Source organism: Parasteatoda tepidariorum, chromosome 5 (genome assembly GCF_982258835.1).
Source record: "Parasteatoda tepidariorum strain Cologne lab strain chromosome 5, Ptep-v5.0, whole genome shotgun sequence".
Lineage (NCBI taxonomy): Eukaryota > Metazoa > Arthropoda > Arachnida > Araneae > Theridiidae > Parasteatoda > Parasteatoda tepidariorum.
The window spans coordinates 75,483,431-75,511,226 of NC_141759.1; the positions used below are offsets into that span (position 1 = coordinate 75,483,431).

General features: G+C 30.0%; 2 protein-coding genes across 3 annotated transcripts; both read right to left on the minus strand.

Moving 5' to 3' along the window:
- Positions 1-545: 545 nt before the first annotated feature.
- On the minus strand, positions 546-12,549 carry LOC107446899 (uncharacterized). Its single transcript, XM_087164257.1, has 2 exons — positions 12,431-12,549; positions 546-2,010 (listed from the first exon to the last, which is right to left on the minus strand). Exon 2 carries the CDS (start codon positions 1,996-1,998, stop codon positions 904-906), a length of 1,095 nt encoding a protein of 364 aa, XP_087020383.1. The 5' UTR covers positions 1,999-2,010; positions 12,431-12,549; the 3' UTR covers positions 546-903.
- Positions 12,550-16,701: 4,152 nt separating this feature from the next.
- On the minus strand, positions 16,702-27,699 carry LOC107442156 (uncharacterized). 2 transcript variants are annotated; one of them, XM_087164260.1, is made up of 2 exons: positions 27,456-27,699; positions 16,702-18,248 (listed from the first exon to the last, which is right to left on the minus strand). In XM_087164260.1, the coding sequence occupies exon 2, from the start codon at positions 18,234-18,236 to the stop codon at positions 17,142-17,144; it is 1,095 nt and encodes a 364-aa protein (XP_087020386.1). In that variant the 5' UTR covers positions 18,237-18,248; positions 27,456-27,699; the 3' UTR covers positions 16,702-17,141. The 2 variants fall into 2 exon arrangements, with proteins under 2 accessions (XP_087020386.1, XP_087020387.1); XM_087164261.1 differs by having other exon boundaries at positions 27,168-27,586.
- Between the last annotated feature and the right edge of the window lie 97 nt (positions 27,700-27,796).

A 27,796-nucleotide genomic window follows, 5' to 3' on the forward strand; every position in this document is an offset into this window, starting at 1 on the left:
CACTTCGTTGGAACTCTGATTTATATCGATGGCGGATCTTTTAAAAGTAATTAAACAGGGTTGTCATCTTTCAACGCTTTTTCGATAAATTTCTTCTAGAGGTAGCTGATTTTATGCTTTAATGTATAATACCTTGTTTTGTAAATTTGATTTAAAGTTATTTTCCGCACCGTTAGAGTGAAGTTCTTAAAATGTTGGCTAAATTACCAAAAATTATCGTTAAATTATCGTAAAAATCAACTATTAAAAGATCTATAAAAATTAAACTATTGCATCCCTGCAATAGTTGAATTTCTTTGACTGCAGAATTTTTTCAAATAACATGTTACAAACTGCTAGATTCAAAAGATATCTATTACACAATAATAGGCATTTTGAAATATTTCGTTTCCCAAGAAAAGAATAACCCTCAGATGGATCCGCTACAAACACTGACGTGTAGTGGCAACAATCACGATTAAGTTGTTATTGTAATAATTTGGGCTGCTACAGCTGTAGCAAGGAATAATTTCGCAATCATATAATAAATTAACAAGATACGAAAAGAAGTTTGCTCTTCTTTTATTTAGAACTGCTCAAACATTCTTAAAATACAGTGTGTATAAAACTTCAAGAAAAAAATAAGTTTTTGAAACTACAACGAATTCTCAACTTTCGCTTAATAATTTCGTAACAGGCACTTAGAAACATGTTATATTTTTATAACAGATATGATTCTGCAACAAATACTAAATATTTATCATGGTAAAGGTTCGGGATATCTTTATTTACTACTGGAATCCTGTTGTTGTTTGAATACTTAATACAATGTAAATAAAAAAATTCCTTTTCTCAAGTATCGAATGTATAGAATGACTGAGGGGTGCTCTTAAATGCAATAGGGGAAAACCTTGTGTTTCTCGCTCATCCAGAAAGATCCCCATCCTGTCGCCTCCTTTTATCTGTGTATAATCTTCTGCATTTCTTTGCAAAATGATCATAGACCATTCTGCCACTGCATTGATAACTCGCTTTGTCGTGAAGAGAGAATAACCTGACAAAATAGTCACCAGTAGGAATTAACCCTCCGGGAGCACTCGTTTTATACTCACCCTCTATCATACAAACCATGTCATCCATATTCTCATAATTGCATATGGCACAATGTGGGTTTCGGTAATACCTGTGCTTGTGCAAATCCTCACTTCGAAATCTTGTAAGAGCCATATACCCCTGGCACATCGTTCTTACATTTTCATCAGTCCAATTCAACGCGCATTCTGATACGATATTGAAGGCATAGCAATACGGCAGACAGTCTTCTAACACTTCAGGTAAAGCATGAAACAGACTGACTTCGGTGACGTTATCGTCATCCAGAACCCATCTCCAGGAGTCTTGCTCAAAATTTTGCAAATTCGGTAGTTCTTCGGATCTATTAACTTTTTCTAAATTACCTCCTAGGACTACATCCCATGGTATAAGTCGTTCTTCGCCAGAGTTTTCATTGCAAACAAAGCAGTAATAGTTCTTGTATGTAATTCCCGTTGCAGGATCACTAACAAGTATATCCAGAAAAGGATCGTTTAAATATTCACCTCTGCCTTCGCAAAGCTCTTGAGTGGTATTGTCGTATTGCAAATTGGGATTGCAGTTATTTATCAACGGGTAGTAAAATTGGCGGTTATTGTTCAACTGTCTGCATTCAACGTTTTTCAGATATTTTTGTTTATATTTTTGTCTGTACTTCGAATCGACACAGCAAGTTCCAAGAAAACTGCAGGTTTCGTCACAGTTGCAGTTATAATTCCAAGCTTCGTAAGTTCTAGGAACTTCACAAGAATCCATACCATTGCATGTTACATTCAAACTTTTCATATCCTCGTATATCACATCAGAAAATGGAATCCACCAATATTGGTAGTTCCAAATATAATAGTTTCCAACAATTGTCCCAATGAATGGACCGGATAAGAGTAACAGAGCAAAAGTTGGAAATGTTTTCCATTCACACTTCATGGTTGCTTCAATCTAAAAAAAATACAAAAATAATTATTTATAAGTTTTATCATTGTTGTGGAACACCGATTTTACGTTTTCCATCGGATTAGCGTTAAAAAAAAAGCATGAAGCGAGGAGGAGAAAAATCGAGGTTTAATATAATATTATATGGGGGAGTGTCGGGTACCCCCGCCCGCTGTCAATTTCATATGTATAGAATATTTTTTCAAGTCAATGGGCCATCGAATATTCATTGTTTTTTTTAAAAAAAAGATTATTTTCAAAATATTTATGCAGCTGGTAACATGGTAAACAATAGTTTTGAAAATATGTTGAATACAGTAGTCATGAAATTAAGAAAAATTGGTAGAATGTTTCGTAATGCTTTTTTTGGTTTATTCTTTTTGCATTATTTAATTTGACGATAAAACTATAGAAACATACAAAAATATTGATTATTACTCAATATTATACAGAAATATAAGCAATACTCCTTAAGTGGGAGGGGCTACCCGACTCTCCCCTAAAGCTTTTTTTTTTAAAAAATGGCACTTTTGAGATGAACTATAAAAAAATATATAATTGTCACATATACACTTAATGTAATGTGACAATTTTATTTCTAATTTTTTTAAGCCTTCAATTTTTTCTTTAAACGGTATTCCTCTTTTTTTTTATTTTAGCAATCTTTTTAACTTTCTTGGTGACCTTTCTCATGGTCGTTGCGGTCGTCGCACTTCCTGTGGGGAAAGTCAACCAACCCCTCTATTCACGCCTTTCTTTTTCCTCTTTTAATTTTAGGGGGGCTAACTAGCCAATCCCTTTACTTTAAATTTCAAACTCTCCACCTCTTTAAATTTAATTGGTCGTAGTTTTTCTGGTCTACCCCAGTTAAGGAATTTTTAAGTGACTTTGAAGAGATTCTCTTTCTCTCGAGCCTTCTGGCTGGTTCCTTTTTTTTTCCGAGATGTGGACTTCGGTCCGTATCGAGGGATCTCTTTTTTTTACATTTTTTTAACCTTTATCTTAAATTAAATCCTTAGCTGTAATCAATTTCTGAAAATTTTAAAATCAACAGTTTATACCTTTAATTTTTCTTTAACATTAAAAGTCCTCTCAAATTTAAGTTTTCTTTTCATATTTATTTTAACGATTAAATTACTCGTTCTTTTATATTTAACTTTATGCATGACGCCTTTGGTCTCGCTAAATTCTCTTGTCACCCATTTCCTTTTAAAAGATATATTTTTTTCTGTGCCACAAAATGTGTTGGAATCATATTGCTTGTTTGTTACGCAATAATCAAAATAAGTAGTTATACAAAAATAAATGTTTAGTTGAACAGAAAGTTTTGTGTGATTTTTAGTTTTACCTTTATAGCTATTGTTTATCGCCTTTTTTCCTTCTGTATGTGGTGAGTACCTTTTTTATTGTTATGGGCATGCATAAGTGTGATTTATTAGTTTTTCTTATTGGAGACATCAGCTTACTGTATTAAATCATATATATTGTTTGGATATAGCATGACTTTACCTTATTTATCATTAATCTTTGATTTTTCTTAGTTTTCACCCTTATTCTAAATTCGGTGATACCAAATCATCCAATTTGTTCAAACCTCACACTTTGTGACCCTTTGAACCTATTGGGTTATTGTTATCCCACATTAGCATTGTACTACCACTTTCCTTAACGATCACATCCCCCTTAATTTAATTTAATTACCCCTTTTATATATTTCGGCCTTAATTTATATTTATCACGACGTTTCAATCATTTAACTAATTTTTAATCATGACTATATCCAATTACTAGTACATTTATCAAATATTTTAATCTATTAATTATAATACATAAACAAATTTACTTTATCTTATTACGCACCACCAATCTATATTTTTTATTCAACTCTTACAATAATATTTTTTTGTTTTGTTCTTATATTCAATTTCTATATTATTCCTCTCAAGATTTTCTATTGTTTGCAAACTGCAATTTGATTTACATTCGCAAATAACTATTGTTTGAGAGTTTTTATGCTCTGAAACTCTTGAACAGTTGTGGGTATATCCTCCGATATTTTTTACTCATCTTCATCGTTTCCATTGGAAGCAAACATTAAATCAGGCATTGAAGGAATTGAAAAGTTATGATATGTTTGTGTCAGTCGATATTAGCGTCATCGACTTCAAAAGATCTTCGATCGCGCGATTTTATTTCGAAGGGTCACCGTTCCTATTCCAAGAAACTTCTTTTATTAAATCCACTTGTTATGCATCTTATTCGACATCGTCCAACGCTGTAGAAATCGAATTCGGAGCTTTCAGAACTCTTATTTTCGCTTTAGAAACATCTTGCAGATCGCCATAATCAAGTAAAAGGAATGATTAACCAGTTCTTAACCCTTTCGCGCCGACTGTCACAAATACGTGACAGCATAAGACCGTATCAATCAGGGTAAAAATATAAAACTGGTAATCAAAGTATTTCTTTAGCAGTTTATTTGTGGGCGGAGTTATAATTGTTTGATTTATTTAATTCACCATTACTTTGTTCAAAATAAAACTATTTAGTTATACTTTGAATTAACATTGATTATATATATGTTTAAACTAACAATAATTAAAGTAAAAGCAAAGTAAGTCTGTCAAATCAGCAACGACTACATTTAAGTTACCGTTTTTTATTTAATCACAACTTGATTCTGATTTTGCACGAATGCTTTTCTGAATCACCCGTCCCCAAGGGGTTAAGTGATGATTGGATTATTAAAAAGTTCATAGATTGAAAATTGATGGAAAAAATTCCACTAGCAAATTTTACAATTCAAGTTGCCTTATTTTCTTTAATCATCATACCTTTGCTTTGCCTATCCCACCCCCATTCTGAGTTTCACTGAAGGGGTAAACTCCCCTTTACAGACTAAGGACAATAAAATAGAAGGAATGTCAGAACTGTTTCATAACAGCTTATATAAACTAGTCTCTGTTTGTGCGAGCTTTATAGAGAAAAATAATTTAGACTTGTTAGAAAAATTTATAAAAGGGGATTTTATTTAAGAGGGCAACGTAAAATCCAGAATAATCTAACCCTTTGCATTAAGAGTACTTTTAAATGCTGTTTGATCTGATATCAGTACTATAGCATTTAAAATACATAATACAGAGATGCCAACTTGCTCCGGACAGTAAATAAATACTTTAAAGTGGTAGTTTATCAATTGTGATTCTTGGTATAATAAATTCAATTTAGTAGATTTTTATCCACCACTATTTCTAAATAATTCGTAGACTTATATAATTCACCACTTTATTGAAGTTACGTCGTGCTATATGTCTTAAAAAGCAAGCAAAAATAGTCAAATATTTGCAAAAATTACTTTGTAGTTATTTACCGTTTTTTTTAATTATTTTGGCGTGACCGGAGCAGTTGGCATTTCTGTAGTTTTAGTATACAATTTTAAAATTCTTAATATAATATGATTACTAATTAATAAGGTATGAAATTTCTTAATTTTAAAGTGGTGACTGTTGATGGTGCCTCCGTGGGAGCATCGGAATGCAAAGGGTTAACATTATCGGTATGGATAATTTTCGAGGACCAGCCGATAATAATAGGTAGATAAATAATAATTAACTATGGATTTGAAATTTTCACTTACTTCTCTTGGATACAACTTGTCCTTGCCCACTAATTATATATTTTAAATAATGGATATGTACGGGGGGAGGAAACACTTCTATACCAATACATTTTTTCATATTTCTCAAGAAATACTTAAAAATTTATTTTATAACTTCATGATTGTTTAGATCATGCGATTTCTCACACATATCAATGAAGTTTCTAGCTTTTAGAGGTTTGAGGGACCAACAATAAATTAAAAACGGAAAATAATGTTTTTGAAGAACATATCCAAAAAAATATTGCAGTAAATTTGTAACTTGTAACAATTATTTTCATTATTATATTTAATAATTGCACTCAATTTCGTAAGCCGAGCTTAAATATTTATGGAAATATAAACATTTTAATAAAAAAAATTTGTTTTTTTTTGTCTTATGTTTTTTTGCTATTATTTTAAAAATATTCAATACCATTAAACAAAATTTTTAAAGCAATTTAAAATTAATTATGAATGTTTGCATTAAAATTTTAAATTTTTTTTTTTTAAACTGTGCAATATTTAAGTAATTAAAAAAGCTCTTTTATACAGTGCTTGCGCGGAAAAAATATAACATTTTTTCTCATAATTTTTGTAATGAATCGTATTTGTCAACTAAGGAAAGAAGTCCACTTTGAACATCTTAAACATTTTAAACGTTTCAAGTAATTTTCTACTTAGTTTTTGCACTCTTTATAAGAAATCTTAAAATGATAAAGGGTTTTCTACGAATATTTGTATTTTCTACAAATATTTATATTTACACTTTGTCTCGTCATTTTTGTAATGAATCGTATTTGGCAACTAAGGAAAGAAGTCCACTTTGAACATTTGAAACATTTTAAAAGTTTCAAGTAATTTTCTAATTAGTTTTTGTACTTTTTGAAAGAAAGCTTAAAATGATAAAGGGTTTTCTACAAATATTTGTATCATAAGAAAAAATTAAATAACAAATGATAATTTCATTCAATAAACGTTCATACACCAAAATGTGATTGCATAAGGAAAGAAAACATACCAAAGAAAATATACTTTTGTGGGTAATGATCTCTAACAATACCGGTGCATTTTTAATAAATCGTATTTAATAATGCAAAATGAAATTTGTGGGAAACTTCTTATGATTTTGAGCTTTCTTTTGAAAAATGCGAAAACTACTTAGGAAATTGCTTAAAACTTTTTAAATTTTTAAGACGTGTAAATCGGACTGTTTTTTTATTAACTGCCAAACACTGCAAAATTAGGAAAAAAATATTTAAATTTTTCCCCCGCGCATACGCAGTATAAAATAACTACCTTAATTACTCAAATCCTGCGCAGTTTTAAACAAATTTTTCTCAAATTTTAAATAAACTCTTAATTAATTTTAAGTTGTTCCGAAAATTTTTTATCAATTTTTAAATTACTATCAGAAATATGTAAGACAAAAAATATTTGTTTTTTATTAAAATGTCCATATCTCTATAAATGTTTAAAATAGGTTTACGAAATTTTGTGCAAATATTGTAACCAAAATAATTGTTACAAGTTACAAATTTATTGCTACATTTTTTGGCATACGTTTTTCAAAAACACTATTTTTTTGTTTTTTAATATATTTCCAGTTCCTCAAACCTCTGAAAACTTTAAACTACATTGATAAGTATGAGAAATCGTATAATCTGAGCTCTTCTAAATTGATATAATAATTCTCCAAGCAATTTTTGAAAAATATAAAAAAAATATGTTATAGAAATATTTCCATTATTTTGTCCATCGCTTGTTATTTTGTATATGATTTCGGAGGTGCATAAGTTAACTTCGATTCTTTTGTAGTTCTTCGTAAATAAAACTTCGATTTAAATATTTCTGGCGTTCAAAAGCGTAAAGAAATAAAGATATTGACAAAAATGTTTATTGTCTTACGTTTGAAATAATAACACTTAAGATAATTACCATTGTGTATATTTTTTGTTGCATTTATACAAGTACTTGATCTTACCTAATTCGAGTGTGGTTTCAAATCTGAAATTAGTTTTGTTTAAAAAACAACAGAGTGTTTTCAAAATGATATTTTTCGATTTGTATTTTTACTTTTTGGTCTGACTGCATAAGTTTAAAGAAAACGTATAGGTTTATATAAAAACATGTACACTTGTTTGCTGCTTTGAAAATAACACTTAAGACAAAAAAATATATGAACTTAACGTATCGCATTATAAACTGAAATGTGTTATTGCCTTCTTCTTACTACTCCCTACGTAGCAAAGAGGTAAAGATACTAAGTATTCAATCGAGTGAATTTCAAATAATCCTAGTTAGGAACATATTATTGAATTGCATAAAAATTGCAGCTTGTAGAAAGAAACCGATTTCCGATTTGAAATAATCGATGCGAAAATATCTAAGATGAGTTCAAAATTCTAATGCAACAAAAAACAAAGAAAATTTTGTTACCCACTGTAAAGTATTGAATGTTAGTTTAAAATAGTTAGAAAATTGATAATATATGAAAAGCTTAATGGACGATGCTTAAAAAAATTTGAGATTTCTCGGAGAAAGTTCTCATTTTAGTCTTATTTAAATAAACAACATTCATTTATATTGCTATTAATTGCGGAGAATCTTCAGCGGAAGATCGAGCTAAGTGTCATTATTTGAGTATTCTTTGGATGCAAAAACAACATGGACATGGCAACAGCACAAATTGACATGGAGACAAATAGTCAATAAGCAACCGTAGAAAATCACTTGCATGTCTTCGGACACTAAGGCGAGAGAAGAAAAAAATTTATGAAAATGAAACAATAGCTTCCATGCATTAAGGAGGAATTTGTATTTTTTTACAAATCGATAGTAAAAAAGACAACAGAAAAAAAACCTTAAATAGCTACGACATAATTTTTTTTTGCTTTTTTGTTTCCGGTTCGTTTTAATTTGTGTTTCAAACACACTACCCTGGTTAAAACTTTTATTTTCTAAGCTAAGTCGAGTTAAAAATAAATAATTTTTTCTGCTTATGCAACTTTTTCAGTTTATTTTTGATGCATTTGTATAAATGCAACAAAAAATTCATTCCCCTGTGTTACAGGTGATAAAAGCCGTTTAAATAAACATTCCTGACTTTTTTTATCTCTTGAAATTGATATTTATTCTAAAAAAAGAATTAAGTAAAATAATTTTTAACTTACTTTGATTAGCGAAATTGGCACTGAGATGTATCCATATAGTTGTCCCTTATCTTTCCCACTTTTTTTTTTAAAAAAACAGTTCGCTCTATATTATATTGTTCACAATGCGACTCAAATCGTAAATGTAAAGTACCTGAAGAGAAACATCAATGATACAATAGTCGAAACCGGACAGGGTACTTTTTTTTAATCTTAATTACAAATTCATTAAACTGACAGATAGTTTACTTTCAAGGCTGCAAGAAGATACGTTTTTAAAGAACTATTACGATTATTATGCTAATAATTTGAGTAAATCGAATCTATGTTAGTCATCTCAGTAATCGCTTCCGACTTTCAAGCGAAAAGAACATTAATTATTTGACGGAAAAGTCACATTAGATGAGATTTAAAAATACGTAATCATACGTTTCATTTAATACAAATCGTTTGCATCATATTATTTCAAGGTATTTTGCAGTCTGCTACTTTTTTGTTTGAGGGAAAAAAATGTTTAATAAAATTTATAATCGGTATAATTATTTTAAACGAAAAAAACTTTTTTAGAACAAATTTAAAAAAGATATTGGAAAGATATTTTGATGTATGAATCTTGAAAACTATATTTATTGCTTGATTTGTAGCTGGTGAAACATCAGGCATCAAATGAAACTAATAGATTTCGCTAAAGTAAGGTAATTAGAAGGAACACAGCTCCGTTTCTCAAACATTAAAATCTAGTAGACAATCAGACCGTAAAATCTAGTAGATATTTATTTTAAAACAAATAAGACGGTTGTTTATATTTTAACAAATTCGCTTTGTTTCGTTAATCTTTCAAAATCGCTTCGTTCATTGTTTTCTACTTTAGTATTAAAATAATAATGCTGCAAATATTTTGTTTTCACATTATTTATAAAAGTAATATCGCATTCATAATTGATGAACTTAGAATAAATTAGTTAAAGTTGCAAGTAGTATTTTTAATTTTAAAAAAATGTGATGGGGGGGGTTAGATCTTATTTTACTTTGTTTTCATTTACTTGCTTTTGGTCTCTTAACATAGAATCTTGCAATCGAAATTTCAACCACTTTTTTCTAGCCATGTTTATGCTAGTAGGTGATAATATAAGTAAAGACTCAAATAAAAGCACGGGTCAAAACAATTATGAGTTTACCATTTATTACATTATGACATCATATCATTATGAGTTAAACATTTATGAGTTATGAGTTAAGTGATGTGATCACAATATTACAAGTAATTTTTATTCCGATTTTACATTTTCATTTCCGTAAGTAAAGATATAAAGTATGTTTAAAATCACAATGGGTCGAGATATTGATATTTAATATATGTGATTAGAATAGTTTAAGCAACAATTCAAACTGAAGTTCTCTACCATTTTTTTAAAATTGTACCACTTTTTTTTAACTTTTGGTTTACTGTGATGTGTTTCTTTTTTAATTTTAAAGGCTAATACCCGGTATTATCTATACACTGATGTTATTTTAATCGTCTGTTATTAATGGCAATCAAATTAGCCGGTTTAAACAGTATTTGATTTTCATTAAAAAAAGTTAATAATTCATTAAATGAAGAAAACATATTTTTTTAGGTCATCTTATCAGTAGTGCAAAAAAGAGACAGAAAAAAATACAGCAGAATTAGTAATGCGCTCTGTTTCTTCCCAAGTGAATTACAGTCACCAAATCATGCTATGATACTTGTCTAAAGTACAATTTGTCATTATAAAGAATGATTAAAGTATATAATAGTTCTTATATCTTATACATTGCCTAAAAACACCATGAATTCTGTGTAATTCATTTTGTATTTTGACAGTAATATATATCCTCGTAAGAACCAGCGTGCAAAATATTGAACAACATTTCGTACTATTTTATTACTTAGAAAATATATTTTTTAGGATAATTTTTTTCTAATGTTTGCATGCCTTTACAAGCAACTGAGAATGTAAGAATAGAATTATATTTACACTCTTTGGTTAGAGTTTTTAATTAAATTGAAGGAATTATCTGCAATTTAAGAAATCTGATTCAAGCGAACTTTTTAAGACTTTTCTGACTCATGAATATCTTATTATTTGACTAGTAAATTTTGTCTCTTACCAAAATGTGAAGTAATAGACTATAAAAATATTCTACAATATGCCAAAATACTGTAAAAATTAAAAATTATTGATCAATTGATAATTGATAAATCAAATTTTCTTATTAAATTAGACTTATTGATTCTTTAAAATTTTGTATGTCATTAATGCGTTTATTTTCTTTAATTCCGCATATTTTTACATAAAAATTGTCTATTGCTCTATTACTTAAAGCTCTGATCTTAGGAGGATATATTCAAAATTAGATATTAAAAAAAATTAAAAAAAATTTTTAAAATATATTTAAACAAGCCATTATTTGTGAAAATAACAGTTCTATTTCAATTTAATAAAAATGGAGGTATTATTTAAATTGTGAATTAATTCCACTTACTAAAAAAGGTAGCTAGCTTACCTGTAGCGTTGCACTACGTAAAATAAACAGTATATTTTCTGGGAATTAACAAAGTTTTTTCAAGAATAAAATTTGGAAAATTATTGTATATTTTTAGTTCGAAGAGTATTTTTTACTATCCTGATTCCGTACTAATACATTTATGACTCGCCAGTTCCGTAAAGGTTCAGAAGTGTTCCCATAATTTTGTCGAACCCCGTATCTCTCCTATCATATTGGAAAGATCACATTTATTTATCTTCAAAATTCTCAACTTTCTACAAAATTTAACGTTTATTTCTCCGAAATTACAGGTTTTTCCCCGTGTTTTTCAAAAACAGTTGGTTGCCTTTGCAGTATTTCCACCCTTTCATATTCAAACACCTCATTTCTGTTTTTTAATTATTTCCATTTTAAATCTACACACTTTTATTAAAGTTATCAATAATCTGATCACCGTCGCCTTTTTTTCTGCAGCCAAAAAAAAAAGACATTCCATATCCAATAAGAGAGGAAAATATAGCTGGCAAAATTTACATTTCCCGGCAAAAGTTTCCTTTAGTGGTCATTAAATAACAATTGACTTGGCAAATGTAAGTAAAGTTACTTCACTTGTTGTGATAATACTAATACTTTAATCCTTAGCATTATATATATATATATTATTCGCGTGTTATGGTAGTTAAAAGGATTCTAAATTAAATTTATTAAAATTTTTAAATATGAAAAAGAAAATCTCCGAAAAAAGAAACTTTGGAAAAGTTGGCAGGCCAAGCAAAGAATAAATACTCTCTTTACAGTTTAATAGGGTAACCACATTCCAAAAAAATTTTAAAACTGCTAGAAAAATATAGAGGAAGCAAAATGGTTAAACTAATTACCATTGACTAAAACTAACTATAATTTAAATATCTGAGTTAGAATTGGACAACTTAATTCCTAAAACAGTCTGAAACTGAAGCCGAAAAAAATTTACAATAACCTTATGAAGCTAATGTTATAAGTTCTTAAATTTTTCCAGACTGTATAGACACCCTGTTTAAGAAACTATATCTCACAATGATGAACAGAGATTTAAATAAAACTCTTATTTATTATCCTAAAATAAAATAATAAAACTTATACATACCTCACCTTCCAATAAAGCTAAAACGTAGGAACTTCCGTTGTAATAATTGAGATATACGTGCGACGTGAAAAATTTAATAAGCTTCCTCTTTACACAATATTCCAAGATATGAGTGAATAATGCTAGAATAATTAGTATGAATTAGAAACTAAAACCTGATTGGGTAGAACCTCTTTCTTAACTAAAAGATACATAACAAGGTTATTTGTGATTGGAATTAACAAGTGTATTTTCTATGCGTGGCTTTGGATTATTAAAATATGAATATAGAATTTGCTCTCAATTTGACGTTTGTGTTATGCTTCCTTGTTAAACTCCTATAGTTATTTTTAAGAAATAAAATTTTACAAGGACTTAAGAGTCGAATGCTCTATATCTGCAACTATTCATTCAGTCAATGAACGATTAAAAAGGGCCTCAAGAACAGAGACTTTTAACTAAACGAAATATTTCTTTTTGATTAATAGATAGGGGGAAAAAATTGCACACTGTTATCTGACTGTAAAAAAATGCACCTAATATCTGAATTTAAATGCATCTACTTCCTACTACTAAATACGAAAAAAAAGCATCAACAACATGGCATTGCTGCGCTGGTTCAATTGGTTAAGAAACTGAACTGCCATTGTGAAGAACTGGAATTCGAACCCCAGAAGTGGCTTGAAGCCCGTTCAACTAATCTGGGAAGTAAAGGCGATCCGAGTACTGAGCTGATCACATTGCCACAATAATGCGTTGGGTACGAAATTGTGGAGGCTTAACCTTCATGTACTCCACTGACCCACAACGGGCTGTTGCATGACTGCTTTATTTTTAACCGATATTTAAAAATAACTTTGTGAAAAAAAGGAATCAACAAACTATTGATAAATTCAGTGGAAAATACATCTACTACCTATTATTTTAAACTGACTTTGAGTTAAATTGCGTTCACTACCTGACATTTAAATTTGATTTTGAATGAAAATTACCAGGCTAGAATATCATTTACTATGATTTTTTTAAAATGTAGTTACAATTTTCAACTACTACCTCACATTTGAAGCAGATTTTGAGTAAAAATTGGATTGCCAGGTGAAAATCAAATATACTACCTATTTTTAAATGCAGTGAAAAAAGCACTTGTTACCTGATATTATAAACTGATATAAACTAAAAATGGGGTAAAAAAAAACGCATCCACTATTTACAACTAAATGCAGTGAAAAAAAAATTTAACTACTTGATATTTTTAAACTGATTCTGAGTACATTTGGTTTGCTAATTTCAAGTATTGAAATTTTTTATCATTGCAAATTTGAAGTTTTATTATAGCTTCGTTGAATCTACATAAAAATTAGATGAATTTTAAAAAGATATACAGTGATTCCTTTAAAATATAGCTTTAAGGGAAAAATTGTTGTCTTATTTAAAAACTAAAAATTTTATGTGCTGATTTTAAGTAAGAGAATCGTTTTAAAAATGGAGGCTATTTGAAATACGAGAGATTCTGAACAAAAAAATTTCGTAATAAAAATATTTTAAATACGAAAACAGTAGCCGAAATCAAGTTTACAATTTATGGGAAATAAGTTAAGCCTTCATGCGAAACCGTGAAACAAATTCCTTATAACTGTGATATGTATATGTATATACATATATATGTATATATTATTTCTTAATAGAAAAATAGAAATTGTTTGAAATAGAAATTTTCCCCTGTATTCTCTGTATTCTAGAATAAAAATCTGAAATACCTTCAATTGAATAGAAATTTTGTTAGAATAGTAGCCTAATGATTGGAATTTTGATAATAGTGATTAAAATATATCCAAATCGTCTCCTTTTATACGACGTCGAATAATGAATATGTTCTTTTCTCGAAAAATATTTCAAAGTCTGTTTCTAGTATGTGGTAATAGCTGAACAATCACAATAGCTAGACAAAACCAGATTTGCAGAGACGTATTTTGTATTTAAAAGATAATTGGCATGGCTTGAGGCTCTATGAAGTGTGTCAAGAATTAATTAGATTTTTTTTCCTCTATGGCATTGAAAAATGTGAAGTTGTAAATATTTTCTACTAGAGTTCACCTACAGTTCGACATTTGAAAAATAGTATTTCCAATATAAGTTTTCTGCAGCCTTTCTAGAATGCATAATTTTTCCTCAGATTTAATTATTTAAACTTAATTAACAAGAACTAATTAGATTTTCTTTCCACTATGGCATTGAAAAATGTGAAGTTGTAAATATTTTCTACTAGAGTTTACCATTTGAAAAATATTTCCAATATAAGTTTTCTGCAGCCTTTCTTGAACACATAATTTTTCCTCAGATTTAATTATTTAAACTTAATTAACAAGAATTATTTAGATTTTGTTTCCTCTATGGCATTGAAAAATGTGAAGTTGTAAATATTTTCTACTAGAGTTTACCATTTGAAAAATATTTCCAATATAAGTTTTCTGCAGCTTTTCTCGAGCACATAATTCTAATAATGATAGTTTACTATAGATTTTTTCAAACACATAATTTTAATAATGATAGTTTACAGTAGATTTTCCCAAATACATAATTCTAATTATGATTGTTTACTGCAGATTTCCTCAAGCACATAATTCTAATGTTGATAGTTTACTGTAGATTTTCTCAAATACATAATTTATCTGACGATTAGTTTTCGGCACATTTTTTCTTATACATAATTTTACCAATGAATCAAATATTGGAAGGGCGAGTCCTGTTGCTAAAACAAACTCAAGTCTTGTCTTGTTTTTAACTTTACGGTGGTACTTTTTGGTACCTGGAATGCAAATTGGGGTGAAAAGAAAATTAAATATTTTGTATACTAGATTAAGATGCGTCGCCATTTACCTAAGCTTTATGTTTTCTTTCCGGTTTTCAAAAGTAAAAATTTCATTAAATCCTGCGGCATCAAGATTTATGGCTTTTCTAAAAAAAAATTTGCAATATGATTGCCTAATATATCAATAGTGAGATGGTGATGTTACCGGCAAAGTGTGAAATCCGGCATTATATATAATGCCGGATGCTATTTAGGGAAAGTATGAAATAAGCGTCCTGATGAGGTTATTGTGTAAATGATGTGCATGTTACTGTGAATGACCGAAGTCGGTGGTTGTTTACTTTCACGGGTGAATGTTGACATTCACATAGTCGCTTTGTGTGAATGTCCGAAATATGTATTACATCTGATTTGATATTAATTTATTCGAGGATATAATTACATTTATTCGATATTTTAATACTTACTGATGATAGATTAGAAGATTCATCAGTATTTGGAGTATCTAGCAAATACATACCGGGCAATGGCACTTGACCTTAAAAAACCTTTGCCTGGTATACCCTACACTGATGTTTTTTTAAGGTCAAGGGCCACTGCCCGATACATATTTGCCCGAAATTAATATCAAATCGGATGTAATAAATATTTCGGACATTCACCAAAGCGACTAATTAGATTGTCAACATTCACCGGTGAAAGTCAACAACCATCGATTTCGGTCATTCACAGTAACATGCACATCATTTACACAATAACCTCATCAGGACGCTTATTTCATACTTTGACTAAATAGCATCCGGCATTATGTATAATGCCTAGGCAAAGTATGTAATACTTCTCATATTTCATACTTTACCTATAAACGTCAGGCATTATATATAATGCCGGCATTTCATACTTTGCCGGTCACAGTGATATATCTTCTTATTTCGGAGGTAAACAATCTTGTTTGTGTTATTTTTGGGTGTATTTTATTCTGACACCTTTTGAGTTTCTTTGGTAATGATGAAGAAAAATTACACAGGTCGGGAGATGCGTAAGTTAGTATGAGACAGATCATTGAGATGTAGAGTAAGCATTTTAAATCTGAGTTCCATTTTAGAGCTTTAAAGAAAAATTAGTAGTTTGCGACAAGCTGCTTTTGATTTATTGATTTGACACGATCTTTCCCATCGAATTTACTGTTCATAACCAGAACAAGATATAATGCGCTATTGACAATTGGGATAGTTTCGATAAAGGGAAGAATTTATTTTTTTCGGGAGATGAGTCTATGTTGGATAATTAGTGGTTGCGATTTTTGTCCGTCACCTTTAAACTTCCAGTTTAGACACAAGATTTCTATTTCATTCAGCTTTTCTAGAATTTCTTAAAGGGTTTTTGGACTTGGCAATTCCAGCGTCACTTGAATAAAATGCAGGGATACTGTTAGAGACCTGTCTGTCCACAGGAGAGCCATAAGTAAATAAAACAAATAGTATGAACTTTTGTTATTTTTTTTATTATGATTTGAACGCAAGATATAATTTAACAATCACATAAAAAAATAACAAAATATGTAAAAAAAATTTGCTCTTTTTTTTTTAATTTAAAACTGCTCAAACATTTTTAAAATACAGTTTGCACAAAACTTAAAGGGAAAAAAAAGTTTTTGAAATTATAATGGATTTGCAACTTTCGCTTAATATTTCGTAACAGGCACTTAGAAACATGTTATATTTTCATAACAGATATGATTCTGCAACAGATACTAAATATTTATCACGGTACAAGTTCTGGATATCTCTATTTACTTCCAGAACCCTGTTGTCGTTTGTATACTTAATACAACGTAAACAAAAAAAAATCTTTCTCTCGAGTATCGAATGTATAGAATGACAGAAGGGTGCCCTTAAATGCAATACGGGAAAACCATCTCGCTCATCCAGAAAGAACCCCATCCAGTCGACTCCTTTTACCTCTGTATAATCTTCTGCATTTCTTTTCAAAATGATCATAGACCATTCTGTCCCTGCATTGGTTGCTCGCTTTGTCGTGAAGAGAGAATAACCTGACAAAATAGTCACCAGTAGGAATTAACCCTCCGGGAGCACTCGTTTTATCCTCACCCTCTATCACACAAACCATGTCCTCTATACTCTCATAATTGCAGATGGCGCAATGTGGGTTTTGGTAATACCTGTGCTTGTGCAAATCCTCACTTCGAAATCTTGTAAGAGCCATATACCCCTGGCACATCTTTCCTACATTTTCATCAGTCCAATTCAACGCGCATTCTGACACGATATTGAAACCATAACAATACGGCAAAGCGTCTTCTAATACTTCTGGCAAGGCATGAAACAAACTGATTTTGGTGTCGTTATCGTCATCCAGAACCCAATTCCAGTAGTCTTGCTCAAAATTTTGCAAATTCGGTAGTTCTTCGGATCGATTAACTTTTTCTAAATCACCTCCTAAAGCTATATCCCATGGTATTAGTCGTTCTTCACCAGAGTTTTCGTTGCAAGCAAAGCAGTAATAGTTCTTGTATGTAATACCCGTTACAGGATCAGTAACAAGTATATCTAGAAAAGGATCGTTTAAATATTCACCTCTGCCTGTGCAAAGCTCTTCGGTGGTATTGTCGTATTGCAAACTGGGATTGCAGTTATTTATCAACGGGTAGTAAAATTGGCGGTTATTGTTCAACATTCTGCATTCAACGTTTTTCAGATATTTTTGTTTGTATTTTCGTCTGTACTTCGAATCGACACAGCAAGTTCCAAGAAAACTGCAAGAATCGTCACAGTTGCAGTTATATTTCCAAGCTTCGTTCGTTCTGGGAACTTCACAAGAATCCAAACCATTGCATGTTGCATTCAAACTTTTCATATCTTCGTATATGACATCAGATAATAGGATCCACCAATTGTGGTAGATCCAGTTATAATAGTATCCAACAATTGTCCTAGTAAATGGACCGGATAAGAGCAACAAAGCAAAAATTGGTAATGTTTTCCATTCACACTTCATGGTTGTTTCAATCTAAAAGAATACAAGAATATCGGATTAGTGTTAAAAAAGCATGAATCAAGGAAGCGAAAAATCGAGGATTAATATGTATAAAGTTTTTTTTTTTAATGGCACTTTTGAGCTGAATTGTTAGAAAAAATATGTAATTTTTTTTTAGATTCAATTTTTACTATATAACTCTCAAAATTTTCTATTGTTTGCAAATTGCAATTTAATTTACATTCGCAAATAACTATAGATTCAGAGTTTTTATGCTTTGAAACCCTTGAACAGTTGTGGGTATATTATCCTATATTTTTTAGTCATCTTCATCGTTTTCATCGGAAGCGAGCAATAAATCAGATATTGAAGGAAAAGTAATTGGGTTGTGTTTTAGTTGATATAAGCGTCATCGACTTCAAAAGATCTTCGGTCATGCAATTTTATTCCGAAGGGCCACTGTTCCTGCTGCAAGAAACTTTATTAAATGCACTTGTAATGCACTTTATTCGACATTGTCCACCGCTGTGGAAATCGAATTCAGAGCTTCCTGAACTCTTATTTTTGCTTTTGAAACATCTTTCTGGTCACCATAATCAAGAAAAAGGAATGATTAATGAGTTCGTAAGTGTAACGTTCTTGAAATGATTGGATTATTCCAGAATTCAAATATTGAAGTATGCTGGAAAAAACTTCTTGCAAATTATACAATTCAAGTTCCGATATTTCCTTTAACCATTCTTCTTTTACTCTGCCTATCCCACACCCATCTGTTTTTGACTCAGGGGGACAAAAGGACAATAAGATAGAATAAAAAGAATGTCAGAACTGCTTCAAAACAGCTTATGAACAAGTCTCTGTTTGTGCGAGCTTCATCAAGAAATTTTTTTTTAGATTTGTTTGAAAAATTTATAAAAGGGAATTTTTTAAAATTTATAAAGGGGAATTTTACAAAATTTACAAAGGGGAATTTTACCGTATAGGTAATTCTCAAGATTCAATCGAAAACGTATTATGTAGAAAGCGGGATAAGGTATGAAATGGACAACGTAACGCCAGAATTCCACTAAGACAAATATGTCTTACTACCAATATAATTTCGGTTAATACATAGCTGCCAACAACCACAGATTGTCTGTAGTATTTCATTTTTATATTTAAAAAATATTTCTTTTTAATTCGTGAATTTATAAATTTAATTTAATATGACTTAGACTACCATTAAATGCAACTTAAACTTATATATGACATCAAGTTATAGAAACGAATGCATGCTCCCCCTTACAGCACTTAAAATAAAAGCGAAGAGCTAAGATCCTCTTCTTCATTCAATCCAAGAAACGAATGCATGTCATAGCTATCTCGAAATGTCAATTACATTTAACCCCTTAACGCACAGATTTTTTGAAAAAAACCGGCCCAAAAAAATCAATTTTCTTATGTAAAAAACACTTTTTAGAGCATTGTCTTTTCTTTTGGTAGACAATTTTGATATACTAGTGGGCTGTGCCCCCTGCTCGCTAACGCTCGCCAACCCCCGAAAATTGCTACGCAATCTTATATGGTTTGCTTCGCAAACCAAGCTCGCTTCGCTCGCTACTAACTTAGATACATTGCAAATGCACAAAATTCTAAGAATTCAAAACACTCATTCAAATCCATATAACAACTTTTTTTTTTTTAAAAAAAATTACATCTTTTCAGTAAATACTAAATCATTAAAATAAATTTGAATTCAAATAAATGACACGTAATTCGTTAAACCTATTAGAAATGTGCTATAGTATAAAATCTTAAGATAAAATTTCTAAAACTGATATCTCTTTAAAAAGGTTAAAATTTTGGCTATAATTAAGTCTATTAAAAATTTAAATAAGAGAAATTGCAATGGAAAAACCCTGCATAAACAAAACATTGAATTTCGGAAGAAATCTCGTTTGGTGAGAATGCTCTCTCTTGTCAAAAAATACAAAATAAACTGACCTCAAATAAAACTCCAAGGACTTCGAATCAAATAATTAAGGAAACTACTATCACGTTTAATATAAAAGGAAGATTTATTAACTAAACAATAAAATTACAGCATCGCAGTTCCAAAAAACAAATCTCACACTCACTCAAAAAAACAATTTACCTTCTAATTAGTCACCATAGCAACCACAAAACTCTTCTCCTTACCATCAATAAACTGATATATAATAAATAAATTATTTAACAAAAAATACGATGCGCATAAGCACATAATATTTTACACTCTGGTTATTTCCGTTTCCGTTTTTAGAAGCGCTATATGTTGAGCCACCCAAACTAGATTTGGCATGTGACATTTTTAGCGGCAATTATTGGTTGATTTTCTAGCGTTGCCATTCTGAGAGTTGTAATGAGGCTTTTTTTTATCGCCGTGTAAGAGAAATATATATATAGATTGCACTTTTGTTCCATGGATAAAAGCTGTATTCAGTGATGCCAACTGCTCCGGGCACGCTAGATAAATTTTTAAAAAAAACGGTAAATAACTACAAAGTAAATTCTACAAATGTTTAACTATTTTTGCTTGCTTATTAAAAGGTACAGCTTGACATATATTATCATCATCATCAAATTTTATCTGGGAGCCTGAGGCCGTTTGCGGCCCTTTTCCCAACCGTCTTGAAATGTTGTCTTTAAGGTGGCTCCTTCTGGTAATGCTTCACATATATTATTTAGTGGTAAATTATATAAGTTCATGAATTATTTAGAAATAGTGGTGGATAAAAATCTACTAAATTGAATTTATTAAACCAAGAATCACAATTGATAAACTACCACTTTAAAATATATATTTGCTGTCCGGAGCAAGTTGGCATCTCTGTATATTTTATTCTTGAATAAATACGTGTTATAGCTTACAATCCTATGTAAATGATAAATATCAATAAAACGATTTTTTTTCTTAGCTTTCACATTGTTATTTTCAATTCTCGATTATATTCGAGTGTGAAAAATTATAGCAGCATAAAATACAATGCCGCTTAAATTATCTCGAGTGTGCACAGTTTGGCCTGTTTAGCGCGCTCGAATTAACTCGAGCGCAAAAGTTAAGGGGTTAACCGGTTAATGCCTAGCGTCATATATTTAGGACAGTTCCTTTTTTCAAAGACATTCATTGTGACGGGAAACTTTTTTCAGAATTTTCATTTATCTGGGTGAATTAAAAGATTCTCAGATACCACAATGATTTAGTTATTTCTAATTAGATCTAGAATTAAAAGGAGCAAGTACTTTTTGATAGACCTGTTCTCTTAAATGTTAGCATATCTGCAATTCACACGCCCAAGATGATTAAAATCACAAGCTGGGACCTTTTTCAAAATATTCTAACCACCAAACCGCCCCCTAATCTAGACTTAAAAAACCCAAATGACATCAACAATCAAATCAATAGTATTGAAAACTTCATCTCTGGCGCATACGAGGAAGCTTCCATAGATAAAGAATATAAAATTAATTTTCTTAAACTGCCTCAGGAAATTAGAAACCTAGTAAAAACCAGAAATTGGTGTAGGAAAAAATTCAAACGAACCTGCGATCCGAATTGTAAAACTGAAATGCTTGAACTAAATAAAATCATTCACAAAGAAACTAGAAAGTATAAAAAATTACAGTGGAATGACAAGATCAAAAATCTAACAACTGAAAACAATTCAGTCTGGAAAATGGCAAAGGCCCTCAGAACTGACCAAGTAATTAGCAAACCAATTAAGACAGATAATGGCTTTGCATGTACTAACACTGACAAGGCAGAAGCTTTTGCCACACATATAGCTAAACAATTCTCCCTTAATGATGACTATGATATCGGCACACATAATATTGTCAATACCACTGTCTCGGACTTCCTAGTCTCTAAGTCCCAAGTCACCCTTATTAAACCCACCAATAATTATGAAGTGCAAAATATTATCAAGAAACTAAAATCAAAGAAGGCACCAGGTGATGACAATATTAAGAATAAAATGGTTAAACTTTTACCAAATACTTACATCTCCACCTTAACAGATATTTACAATGCCTGTCTGCACTTAAATTATTTTCCCACAAACTGGATGAATGCAACCATTATTCTGATTCCCAAAGCAAAGAAAAACCTAACCTTACCCGAGAGCTTTAGACCAATCAGCCTACTGTGCATTTTTGGTAAAATTCTAGAACGTATACTGTATAACAGAATAAAGCCTTTTCTAGGCTGTCTGCCTAATGAGCAGTACGGTTTCAGAAAAAACTTAGATACCACCAAACAACTCCTTCGAATCATTGACTTCATTGGTAAGGGCCTGCACAACAAACAGACAACTGCATTTCTCATACTTGACACCAGGAAAGCATTCGACCGAGTTTGGCATGCTGGTATCGTGCACAAACTAATTAATTTAAACTTTCCCTATGGCAGTGTAAAAATAGTATATAACTACTTATCAAACCGTACTTTTAATATCAAACTAAATAGTGTTGTTTCATCCAGGAGAAAAATAAATGCGGGTGTTCCCCAAGGGAGCATTCTGGGACCGATACTTTTCATTATTTATACGCACGATTTCCCCATATTTCACGACGACCACAACAGTATCACGGCGTTTTACGCTGACGATACTGGAATCTTGCAGAAATCTCTCAAACCAGATAATGCACTTCAAAAACTACAGAACAAGTTATATGATGTTGAAGACTGGTGCCTAAATTGGAAGTTCAAGCGAAATGCTATTAAATCGCAACTTTTAATAATACAAAAGAATAGAAAGTCCTACTCTAATAAATACCAACTAGTTCTCTTCAACAACACTATACCCATTGTTGATAAAGCTATATATTTAGGCTTAACCATTAATAAAAAACTGACCTGGTCTGATCATGTAAATAACATTAAAAATAAAGTATATGCAGCAGCCAACAAACTTCAAACACTTTTACATAACCGACACCTTAGTTTAAAACTAAAAAAACTCCTGTATACCTCGATGATACATCCTATCATGACGTACGCCTCACCTGCCTGGTGTAACGCCTCCGAAAAAGACCTCAAAACACTTATCGTACTCCAAAACAACATCTTGAGAAAACTCACGGGAGCCAGATGGTTTATCCGCAACAACGCCATTCATAGAGATCTTAATATTGACCGCCTTGACCATCATTTCAACAAATTAAATAGAAGCTTCTTTATTAAAGTCGCCACCTACAATACCGCAAATTTTAATGAAATTTTCGACTGCATAAATCGCAAAGAGGATGCAAAAATTCGACCCATTGCACACTTCTACACTTCTGATATCATACTAACATTTAACAACACCAACACTCACTGACGGCCGGGTCTCTACTTAACAGAGCCACATTTACTTACACATATACACACATCCTCATAATCCTTTAACTCGCCCCCCTTTTGTATGTATTTCCAAACTGTAAATATTCATTAGTATTTATTTTCCCATTGTACTTTAATTTTACCTTTTCATGTACATTTTTATTACTTACAATTTTCTCATTGCCTAATAATGGCAAAGTGCCATTTTTCTTTTCTCAAGAACTCCATTTGCTCCCCAAACTTTAATTTTGTCATGTATGTTTCTAAGTTTAACTTCAAGATGAATGGGAAAAGGGCCGTAAGGCCTCAGACGCCCAGTTCCACTACAACGAACGAACGAAAGTACTTTTTGATCTATCAAAGACTTTTTGAATGCCCTAACAGCAGAAAAACCAATTAATTTCGATAATATATTATACCACCTTTTCCATAAAACCACTTCTTGTATCATTTCAATATATAAAGTCGGGACAAAACGGGTTAAATTAGTCTTTCGTTACTTCTTGGAAAATATTTTTTCAGAAGAAGTAAAAGTTGGCGGGTTCGGGTTAAGTTACTACATTTCAATTGTACTTAAAAAAAAATTTATCACAGTTATGAAAAAAAATTAAATAAATATATTTTGTAACTTGTAACATTAAATAAATTTGTTTTGTTATTCTATTATTACAGGATCTACACAATGGATCTTATTATCTGATTTGATATATTAGGATATCAAAAGTTTGAATGCAAATTGCCTATGATGCAACTAACGAAGCTTGGAAAAATTGATTCTGACAATTTTTCTAATACCATGCCGCACTAGATTCATTGACGCAGAAATATGATTTTTCTATACTACTTCGATTGCTTATTTTTTTTAATTTTTTTTTTTGTTTGTTCTGAAATGATGGTTTGAATTGGGATAGGTATATAAGCTGAAATAGTAGTTAGATTTGTGTTTTAGTTTGTACCAAAATGAATTGTTAATTTGAGGTTTTAGTTTACATCAAAACTATTGAGTGGTTTTGAATTTTTATTTAGACTGAAAAAATTGTAAGATTTGGGTTTTCTAATTAAATTTGGTGGACATATCAACCGATTTTTAATCGTAAAATAAATGTATCATTTAGGAAACAGTTGTATATTTTAAAATCACTTAACCCTTTGACGGGCCCTTTATTTCTAGTAAAGGTAAATTAAAGTATTTTTGGAATTGAAATTGTTTTAAGAACAGTAATTGATATGAAAAAAAAAACTCATTTAGTTTATAAAAATGCCATTTTTTTTATGGTAAATATATTTAACATGACCTATTAGGAACTTACTGACTTTTATTTTTCTTTATTTATAAAATAAATTCCTTAAATGCTACAAACTTCAAAAGGAATTATGTATTTTATAACTTTTATACGTTTTTTAAAAGTGAATATTCAAACTCACTTCAAGAAAGCTGAAGTTATTGAAAAATGGAAATCTAAATTAAAAGTGGTAAAACGTGGTGGTAAGTATACTTACCTCGGCCTTCAAAAGGGTTAAACAGTTTCGTTCATAAGGATATCTTGCTTTGCTTATCCAGAATAAAAATGTAGTAATTAATTTACCAGTTTTTAAATTAATAAAAAAATATATGTACCGCTAATATGTAAATTAGCTTCTGATAGCTTTATTAAAACAGGCATAACCCCAAAATTAAAATAAGTAATTTAGTTTTTAGCATTTTATAATGCAACTGTATGCTATTGGAGGAACCCAAATTAATATATGAATATTTTATTTAAAAAAATGAAAGTGGTATTTGATAAAAATGACATATCCAATAGGGGTTGAGCATTAAAGAGAATGGAAAGAAACAGCGAATAATAATTTTTTGAAAAATGTAAGGAAATTGTTTTTTAAATTTCTGAGTATATATCTTTTTATCAGGTATAGTACAAAGTTATTTATGAGCAGTGCTGAGTTTGTAGTATTTATACTATATAATGCTCAGTATTATTTTTCAAAGCGACTGGAAAAGAAGCAGGACAAAAAAATTGTGTTCATGGTAACAAAGCAATAAGAATGCAGCAAGCATTGCTAAATTGCCTACATCCAGCTGAATATTAAAATGATATTCAATCTAGAATAAAGAAACAATAATTTCGATTTTACTTAAACAAATAATTAGAGAATTGTGGAGGAAAATGTATGACGCTTAGTTATCATAAATTGGATTGAAATGTACAAAATTTTTCAATTGGAGAACTATATTTAAGTATTTATTTAATTTATGTTATTACCCATTGGCAAAATGGGTGTTGTTTTGGGTTTGATGGCGTGAACGTCATCACACTTTTTAACTGTGTTCAAGAGTAATAGTAAACAGTGCGTATGTTTCGTCATTGCATGCGTTGCTATCGCGACTGCTGCTGTTTGATAAATTTTTTTTAGAATTCTTTTTTTCACTTTTAATTTTGTTATGCATTAAGTTGGTGAGTTTTTTTTTCGAGATATGGGACCAGAGAGATCCCATAAATACTTCTTGAGTTGTGAATCAAACGGAATTTCATCATTTGAACGATGTTTTTGTTTTTATTGTTTTAATTCAGAATCAGAAATTCTAACCTACAGCTCAAACTGGATCGTTTTCAATACTACGAGTAATTCAGGTGAATATCAAAAATAAAGAGGGTAAAAAAGTTTTTAAAAAATACCATTTTGCTGATGGGAAACCTGTGATCGCCGAAAGGCGATCACAATTTTTATAATATTATCCTTAATAAATTAGGCATTTGAACTTTTTTTTTAATAGAATAAAGAAATAATTCTTTAATTTTGACGAAATTTATTCCCTGGAAGGAGTGACAGTAGTTATTTTATTCATGTTATCTTTACGCTGTTATCATTTTCTCTAAATAAAATATATGAATTAAAATTAAATATTTAAAATATTTCCTCTTGAAAAAGAATCATATTTTCAACACTTTAAAATAAAATTAAAGAGAAACATGCTTCGCAAGAATAGACTTAATGATTTAATATTTAAAAAAGAAAACAATTATAAAATTAAACTAGACGAAGAAATATTTAGAATTAAAAATAGTGAAGCATTTTAAGATGTCTTCTGAATACATTAAAACAAGAGTAGAATTTCTATATTTCTTGAAATTTAACTGAAATATAGAATCACAATAATTATAAAATGTTTATACAAAAAAGAAACACTTAATACATGAAGAAATAGAATCGGTTCAATTAACAGAATCAAAAATATATTCGATATCAAAGCATTTTTAAAAATTTATTGAATGAAAAAACTTTCATCTTACTTAAAAAATTTTCTATTGCCAAAGAAAAAACACAATATAAAAGAAAATAATTAACTGGATTGAGATCTTTTTTTTAACTTAAACATTTTTTAAATGTTTAACAAAATTGAATTTAATCTAAAAATTTAGATCCTAGAACATAAACTAAATAAATATATTGTTTTGTTTTGTTTTTTAAATTTTATTTTATATATATTCAGCTTCTGATGTCCATAAATTATGTATTAAAGATTTGGTCAAAAATAGTAAGTTTTAGCTGCAATCTCTTTAATTTCATTATTCTAAAATGATAAAATAAAAATAATCTGTTTATCTTACCTTTAATTCACTCAATGAGAACAAATTGATTCAATCTTTGTTCAAATCCAAATTTACTAAACGTTCGCTTACAAATTAAAATATACAGAATGCATAACACATTTTATACAACAGAGTTATTCACGTTCCGATTTAAAAATTCGTATTATCGAATAGAAAACGCATATTAAGAAAAGAAGCGAACCGTATTGGGAATTTCCTTAATTTGCATTCAAAATTAAATATATTTCCTTTCCTTTCAAAAAAGTTTTTGAAAGGAAAAAAATTAAATGATTCGTCCATACTTACAGTGATTAAAGCAATAGCGTAAATTGATTACGTTTTAGTGAGTCCTAGAACTTTAACCCTCGCGGTTTCTTTTCTTGACACTTGATTTCATGGAAAACTGTCTTAACTGAGCCGCTTAACTCGTCATAAATGATAATCGTAAAAAAATTAAACTCCTTTTTCTTTGATTGTAGAAGAGCTCGTAGTATTTTCAAGGTTATAAGCATAACAGCAAATCTTCCTTTATTGAAGTTATACTTCTTATGCGACTTCCAACAAGTTTGCGTTAAACGATTAACGCTACATTTTTATTGGCCGGTAATCACGTGGTAGGATCCAGTTTTCCCTCATTCATTTTCATA